At 41.0% G+C, this 8,965-nt stretch overlaps 1 protein-coding gene across 1 annotated transcript; it reads left to right on the top strand.

Annotated features, from left to right (window-relative positions):
- Positions 1–382: 382 nt before the first annotated feature.
- On the top strand, positions 383–8,673 carry LOC138829896 (myelin protein zero-like protein 3). Its single transcript, XM_070026434.1, has 2 exons — positions 383–489; positions 8,160–8,673. The coding sequence occupies exons 1-2, from the start codon at positions 383–385 to the stop codon at positions 8,671–8,673; spliced, it is 621 nt and encodes a 206-aa protein (XP_069882535.1).
- Positions 8,674–8,965: the final 292 nt, after the last annotated feature.

Below are 8,965 nucleotides of genomic sequence, written 5' to 3'. Positions count from 1 at the left end.
TCCCTTGGCTTCCTGTGGGACACTGTCCTATTTACCACCAAAAGAAAAGAAAGTGGGGCAGAAGTTGATCTGTGGTTCAAATAAGAGAGCCTGCTATCCCTGAATTAAAAAAAAATACTTGTAAGTCTAATTCTGCTACTAATCGTACACACTGCTTGTTCTATTCAAATAAAAATGAAACAGAAACAACTCATGCACAGTGACCAGGTAATAAGGATTCCTGACTGATAACCAGAAACGAATTCCTAAACTCATCTCCTATAGCCTTTTTTAGATAAAATTGGTCATTTGTGTAAGCTGAGGAGAGATTAAAGAACAAGATTTTACAGGCCAGTTACACAGGACTTGGAAATCAGGATCCATTGGTAAAGCTTTTCAGAGAATGACTAAAAACACACTCTTCACCATTCCAAATGGTTCTTCCCTCTGTGCAAGGGAAAGAGAGATGAGAAGGATTAAATATGGGAAAAGTAAGAAGCATCAAACAAGGTAAGTAATGTTAACTGTATTAGATAAAGTAAAACATAGGTGTACAGTATGCAATCCAGAAAAGGACATGTCACCTCTGTGTGGATCCCAGTTAATTTAGTTAATAAAATTAATCGATGGTAAGGAGTAAAACCTTATATTGATTTACGGAAAGGAGGTACATGGTGGGCAAGTCAGTTCAATAACCTCAAGGATTTTGAACATAAAGAGTGAAAGTTTTTGACTCTGCTTGAGCAACAGGAAAGAACATCTGAGGAGGACTGAGATGTGCAGACATTCCCCAAGAATGATCTCACTGATATCAAGTGTTCTGATGCATGCTGGTTGCCAGGGGCCCATGCCTGTAATCCTAGCTACTCAGAAGGCTTAGATCTGAGGATTGTGGTTTGAAGCCATTTGGGATAAGAAAGTTTGCAAGCTTTTTATGTTTTACAGTTCAAGAATATTCTTATTTGACGCTAATTGTAACCCAAGGCAGTGCAATTGGATACCAAGCTGAAGAATATTAGAAAATACACAGACAAGTGTAGACAAAAAGAACAAAATCAATGAGGACCCGGGGTACCAAGGCTCAATGGCACCTGGGCTCCAGGTCACACAAGCAATCATATTTATTTGAATTCACACTGGGAAGGTTACCATGGATACATGCAAAAATGAAGCATCAATATTACAATCAGAGCCACCACAGTGAGTAACACTGTTTCCCTTATTGTTTTGAGAAAGGAGACTTCTCTTTTATCCCCCAGGTTTCAAGGCCTTTAAAGCACTATGGAAGGGGCAATAGTTTAACCCTCTCCAGAGCTGTGTTTTAACCCTTCCATGGCCAGCTGTCACCTTTCAGAGTACTATTGAGGTGATGTTCAACCTCTCAAAACTTTTCTAGATTCAACAGCTCAGCTTGAGTCCAATACACCTATTAATATTAATAGCATGTATTACAAACACAGTAAAAAGAGAAAAATAATATTAGATATTTAAACAGAAATAACTGACTGCATTCTTTTATCCGGTACAAGAAATTTAGCACTGTTGTTTAAGTCTCTAATAACACTTTTTTAGATATAACTTCACGGCTTTCATAAAACCTCCTACATAGTCCTTAGAGTGTCTTTTTGACTCCCATTTTTATTTGTTACATTTGCATAGTAGTATAGTATATCATCTTTAAAATCATATCACCTCATAATTAAAGTTTATCTTGTAAGTAAGTACTTGTGAAACTCCAATAAAATATCACAATAGTTGGAAGTGGAGCTATGGCTTAAGAGCTATAGTGCAAGTCTTGAGCCAAAGAAGCTCAGGGCCCAAAGTTTAAGCCCTAGTTTCCACACATACACATCTCCCCATCCGTCACCCAGACACACAATCAGATGATAATGCCTATCAAGTTCTTCCTTAGGATGATCTTGATGATGTCAGCAACTGTATCAAGTTTCTATCTCTCTTCCATGCATTTGTGGTAGTAGACAACAGAGTCGCTGTAGTATAACATGTGTCTAAGACTTGTCCATGAGCAAAAGCAGTTATGTAACATATCCATCACAATGTCCAGCTGTCTTGATAGTAGATCTGCCCATCTTGGGACTTGATGGGACCCATGTACTCTTCAACTGGCTTTCCCATCCTCTGTCCCAACTGCTTCAATGTTTCACCATCCACACCAAAGAGGCTTTCATTACCTCCCCAAAATTATCTGAATCCTGGATGCCTGAGATGTCGTGAAGACACTCTGTGGGTATTCCCCTCTCTGACAGGCCATTTTAACTCCTATGCTCTCCTCACAGATGTAGGCAATGGTCTCTGTGGGACTTCAGTGCCAGATCTTCGAGAGATTCAGTTTCATTGTTTCCATAAGCTCTGGGAAATCATGCAGTGAAGGGTCCAGTTTAGAAACATAGGGGTATACATACCTCCTCATTCTGGAGTTTTTCATGTATGTTCTCTTGGCCATTGAACAGAAGTGGGGTCTCTGAAAGGAAACTTGTATGGTGATCTGTCTGCTTTGGTCCATACAACATAGAAGCACTTTCCCATCCCTTCAATGATTTTGACAAGCTCCATGTGATTCATGCTGAACTGCTTTCAATGCTGTAACAATGTAGAGGTCACAACTTGATGTGTGGATAGCTGTCCATGCTTGATCCTGAGTTCCCTTGACACGCAGGGACCAAAACTCCATGTTGGGAAAGTGAGAGCATTATTAGCTGGCTTATATCTGTGTAGTTTGAATGACACCAGTAGGCATTGAGGCCTCCTCTTCATGTCCAAGTACCCTCAGCATATTGATAAAGATTGACACACCATGGCAAGTCGTCACAAAAAAATTCTGACCTGGTCCTGGGCATTATCTCAAGCATCTCACCCACTTCTAGCAACTTCCCTTCTTTCAAGGTCTTGCCAATTCTCCTCCTTGTGTTCTCAGGTAAAATAATGCTGTCAGTGAGTAAAGAGCAGAGGACAAGGAAGCAGGTATTCTAGAGAAAGTAAATACTGAAGCCTCTTCCATGGTGAGAAGATAATGAAACCTGCAACTATAGGATAGCGAAGGAGTTAAGATGGTTATGCACACATTTTGTGCACAAAAATTCCAGACCTAGTATGCCGTGTTCAGAGTTTCAGTCCATAATGGTCTGTAACAAAGGCATCACAGTTACAGATAAACCAAGTTCATAATGTCTTTTCTTCTTTTCTTCTGTGCCATTCTGGGGCTTGCACTCAGGAAATGGACACTATCCCTGAAGTTTATTTTTTCCCCTCAAGGCTACTACTTCACCACTGGAACCACAATTCTACTTCTAGTTTTTTGGACATAATTGGAAATAGAATTCGTACAGGCTTTCCTGCCCAAGTTGGCTTCAATCACTTATCCTCAACCTCATGAATAGCTAGGATTAGAAGATTGGCCATTGAGCATGGTAGCAACTCTCTTCCTTTTTAGTTCTTTTTCTTTGTTCCTTTTTTCCAGTTATGGGCCTGAATTCTAGGCTTGGGCACTGTCCCTCATCTCTTCAGCTGAAGGCTAGTCTCAACCACTTGAGCCACAGCGTGATTTCCAGCATTGTTTCTGCTTAAGTAGTAATGAGCAATTGAATCCAGGGCCTCATGCATGCAAGGCAAACACTCTACCACTGAGCCACCTTCCCAGCCCCATCTTTCCTTTTCTTTAAAAAAATATTATTAGGAAGATGATGTTCAGAGGGATAACAGTTAAGTCAGTTAAACAGTTGTCAGGTAAAGAATCCATTTTTGGGGGACAATTACACCCCTTTCCTTTTTCTCAATTTATACCTCTCACTGTGGCTTTTTTGTGGTTAACTGGAGATAAGAATCTTGCAGACTTTGCTGCCTAGGGTGATTTTGAACCGTGATCCTCAGGTATCAGTCTGCTGATGAGTTAGGATTACAGGCTTGAATCTGAAAGACAAGATGACTGTTCTGAAGATTGTCCTATATTGGTTATAGGGCTGTGGGCCTGAATGGACTTATGCAGTTAATGCTAGGCAGATCAGTCATCTGGAAGCATGTGTCCCTTCTTAACCCTGATTGTCCCTCAGAACAGATAGGTGATGCTTTCAGAGCAAGAACCAGTTTGTACCAGCTCAACAGACGTCCTCACTATATATGTCTTATTCAACAACTATTGGGTTGCTTATATTATCAAGACATTTTCTTTCTTAAGAACTTTTTTATTGTAAGATTGCAATAAATACAGATTCATCATGGTCTAGGAATACATGTCTGCTATCAGCTTTAATATCAAAGCCACATAGCTGTTCCAAATCATGTTTTATTGATCTTAAAGTAGTTCTTGAATATTAGTCTTTATTAGTAATGATATTATTAATGTAAGTATTAAAGTTCTTCAAACATATTTCTCTTATTAAATGAATCCTTACAGTAACATTGAAAGCATCTTCTGGAGCAGCATTGGAAAAGATACTTGGATAATACTAAGAATGAAGGATGAGAAGTGTGAAAAACAGAACTAAGAATTACCAGTGTGACTGGGAAACATCTTCTACAGAGCAGAATCCCAGATTTCTGGAAACATATCATGTGAGAACAGGGCTTCAAACAGTACATGTGACCACATGGGTGAGCCTCAGTGTTGCCACATAGATGTTATTCCTATATGAAAGTCTCATGTTCGATGGGCTTTCACAACCCCAGATTTATGAAAGTTTGTTGTCTTCTTTCCTTCAATATTACTTCATACTTTGCTATTGAGTGTAATTATTCTTTTAAAACATGAAAACTCAACACCATCTCTTGGACTGAGGCATTTACTGTCTCCCTATGAATAGATCTGTTATTTAAGAGGCTTCCTTGGGCTGGGTAGGTGGCTCAGTGGTGGAGCAATTGCTTTGCATGTTTGAGGCCCTGGGTTCGATTCCTCAGCACCACATAAGCAGAAAAAATGCCAGAAGTGGCGCTATGGTTCAAGTGGTATAGTGCTAGCCTTGAGCTGAAGAGCTGAGGGACAGCATCCAGGCCCAGAGTTCAGGCCCCACGAACGGACAACCCCCCCAAAAAAAGAGGCTTCTTTACAGGTGCCAGTGCCTCCCTCCTTTAATACTAGCTTCTCAGGAGGCTGGGATCTGAAGGTCACAGTTGAAGCCTGCCTGGGTGGGAAAGTCCATCAGATTCTCATCTCTAATCAACTACCAAAAAAGCCAGAAGTGGAGCTGTGGCTGAGGTGGTAGAACACTCGGCTGGAGCAAAAAACGCATAAGGATAGGCAGCACCCAGCCTGATCCTGAGCCCCAGACCCGCCTTCAGGCACACACATACACACACACACACACACACACACACAAACACACACACACACACACACACACACACACACACACACAAGTGGCTTTCTGCCAGACATGTCATGTGGGCCCATGAAATGGTTGGAGACCCCTCTTCAAATGGACTTGCCCTTGTATTTACTCCAGTAATGTGGAAATTGACTCTCAGTCACCTATAGGTCCATTGGTTTAGGATTTGTACTTTGCATCCCACTTCCTCTGCTTGTTTTTTGAGGTGAGTCTTGTAGCTCAACACAGATGTCAATACACTTCAAGATACTGCTTACGGTCTCAAGGCCTGCATTCACACTACACATGGAAAAATAAAACATGACCTGAGAGCCTCTGCTTACTCTGAGGGCCAGCTATCCAAGCAACGGCAGCTTCCTATGAATGGCAAACTGGAATCCAGGCTCAGGTTGTTCACAACAGACAGATGTGAGTTGTGTAAGGCTTGAATTGTTCTAAGGAAAAGCAGAGAATGGACGAAGGCAGAGGAACTGGGAAAAGACAATCTACCCTCCCATGTTTCCTTGCAGTTCCTGGTCCACATTATATCCTTTGCTAATTGCTCTGCTGTGTGTGTGTGTGTGTGTGTGTGTGTGTGTGTGTATGTGTGTGTGTGTGTGTGTGTGTTGAGAGTGTCAGTGAATGTTTGCATGTGTACAGTGGTTCTTGGCCTTGAATTAAGGGGCTGGACACTGGGAAGGTAGGGTGAATATGAGCAAGTACATCATATGCGTGTGTGGAAGTAACTCCATCAAACCTCTGAGTGTGCAACTAGTATATACTAATAAAAGTGAAAAAATGATTAAGCAATGCTCAAAATCCTCCATAAGCTATTTAGAGATAACTTTAAAAAAGGATCAGGAAGCATAGTTGGTAGGGGATATGAAAAATCTGTAGTTAAAACTGTGGGATCATTCAAGCAAGGTGCTGGTGGCTCATGCTTGTACTCGTAGATATTCAAGAGGCTGAGATCTAAGGATCATTATTTGAAACCTGACCAGGCTGAAAAGTAATCACACTCTATATAAGATATACTACTCAGAAAAAGCTCAAAGTGGCACTCTGAGGCTTAAGCAGTAGAGTGCCCAAATTCAAACCACAGGACTGGCAGAAAATAAAAGAAATAGTCCAAACTTAAGATGTCTAAGGAGTTTTAGACTAAATGTTGTATATAAACAAGTTACTATATTTTGGGGCTCATTTGTTGTTGTTGTTTTAAATATATTATGTATATTCTTCCCCCTATGATATATCCCCATTTGACTTTGAATTGACTTTGATACCGTGCACCTTGTATATACATTTTTCTAATTTGGGGAGGGGAACCAAAATAACAAATTGCTGAAACAAGGACACAGGATGACCCATTGCAACAATGATATCCATAGGACAGTATGTTAGAAATGAACTTTACAACATTGGGTAGGGAAGGGTGGAGGGGAAGGTAAGGGATAGTAGAAAAAAACAAGGGAAGGGGTAACAATGCTTGACTAGAAATGTACTCATTGCCTTATTCATGTATCTGTAGCATTTCTATAGAATCTTCACAATAAAATAAGATTTAGAAAATGAAAAATATCTAGTTACAGCTAAAGTACGAAAGGAAAAATCCGTTCATTCATTTGCCTGTGGCAACAGAAATTAGAAATACACAGTCAATAGATATTTATTGCAAATCCCACACGGATTCATGTCCATGGCTACTTCACCCTCCTTGTCTTCAGGGGAAAGTCAGGAGGAATCAGTACAAGCTTCCTATCCAATAGCAGTCTACTCAATTCCTGTACCAAGACTGCCATCTGTAGTACATCAGATGGAAAAAGTTAACATTCCGTCTAAAAGGGTCTCAAATGAGCCCTATAAACCATAGCCTCCAACTGTCCTGATTTAACTCTTATTTCCTTTTCCAAGCTACAAATACATATAAACTTGTGGAGGGCTCTACAGAGATGGACAAAGACTTATAAAACATATATTGTTTCACACCTGTAGAAAATTAAAACTAGACCCTTATAAAGCACACTGAACAAGAATCAACTCCAAAGGGATCAAAGACCTTAGAGCCAAAGCAGATACCCTGAAAACATTACAGGAAGGAAAAGGAGAAACTCCAGGGCTCCTTGGCACTTGCCAAAAGTTTCTTAATAAAGACCCAGACACACATAAAATCAAAGAAAGGTTGGACAAATGAGATTGCATGAAACTGCAGACCGTCTGCACGACAAAGGACATAGCTATCAAGATCAAGAGAAAGCCCAAGGATTTGGAGAAGATCTTCACTAGGCTTACAATGGACAAGGATCTCATATCTAACATATAATTAGACCTCAAATAATTAAACCCTCCAAAAACAAATCCTCAAAGAAAAACTGCCCGATAAATAAGTGGGCTAAAGACTTAAAGAAAAAGGTCTGAAGAGGAAATAGGAATGGCCAAGAGATACATGAAGAAATGATCAAATTCTTTAGCCATAAAAGAAATGAAAATCAAGACAACATTGAGATTCCACCTCACCCAAGTTTGAATGGCTATAATCAACAAATTTAATAATAACTGATGCTGGAGGGGATGTGGTTAAAGGGAACGTCCTGCATTGTTGGGGGGAGTGTAAACTTGTTCAACCACTTTGGAAGGCAGCAAAACCATGTTTATTGCAGCATTATTTAGCAAAACTAAGATATGGAACCAACCAGATGCCCCTCAGTATATGAATGGATCAAGAAAATATACACAATGGAATTCTATGCCTCCATCAGAAAGAATTAGGCAGGTACCTGAGGAGAAGCCGGGATGCTGCTGATCAGAGCCGCTTGAGGCTAGGGCTGCACCTTCTCTGCCCTGATAGGCATCCTACTCTTGCAGGATTAGTGCAGCTGCTGACATACGAGGTTATGTTGGAGAAAATGTCAAGTTGAGATGTACCTTCAAGTCATCTTCATATGTCACTGACAAACTGACCATAGACTGTAAGTACCGTCCTCCCAGCAGCAGTTGCACCAAATCTATTTTTCACTATCAGTCTTTCCATTACCCAACCACAGCAGGCACTTTTCTGGATCAGATCTCCTGGGATGGAAATGCATACAAAGGGGATGCATCCATAAGCATAAGCAACCCTAACCTGATGGACAATAGGACATTCAGCTGTGCTGTGAAGAATCTCCCAGATGTGCACCATGACATCCCCCTGACGGAACTAACAATCACAGAAAGGGGTTTTGGTACCATGCTGTCCTCTGTGGCCCTTCTTTCTATTCTTGTTTTCATTCCCTCAGCAGTAGTTATTGTTCTGCTGCTTGTGAGAATATTAAAGAAGGCTGCAGGGATGAAAAAGCGGAGGGCTATAAGAAGAAGTCTTGGAGTTCCAGGAAGATAGCAGAGGAGAAAGTGGAGGTTAAACAACTCTCGCATAAAAAGCAGTTTTAGTGTTCCAGTGAACAGTCCTAAGTCAGAGAATCACAAGTGTGCCATCACAGTACAGAGAGTTAGACCAGAGAGGGAAAATCCTGGCAAGGAGACAGATCTGAGCACTTGCCAGTAATCGCGGCTGTGGCTGTGGCTGCAGCGGTGGCAGCCGTAGCTGCCATACCTGCAACACAGAGAGTCCGGGACGAAAGAGCCAGATTCGGCAGGTGAGCAAATTCTATTCAACACCAGCAAGAACCGAC

The sequence above is a fragment of the Dipodomys merriami genome, unplaced genomic scaffold (assembly GCF_024711535.1).
Source record: "Dipodomys merriami isolate MVZ:Mamm:240054 unplaced genomic scaffold, mDipMer1.0.p SCAF_1785, whole genome shotgun sequence".
Lineage (NCBI taxonomy): Eukaryota > Metazoa > Chordata > Mammalia > Rodentia > Heteromyidae > Dipodomys > Dipodomys merriami.
The sequence above is the reverse complement of the archived record's forward strand: the minus strand, read 5'-3'. Positions and strand labels throughout refer to the sequence as shown.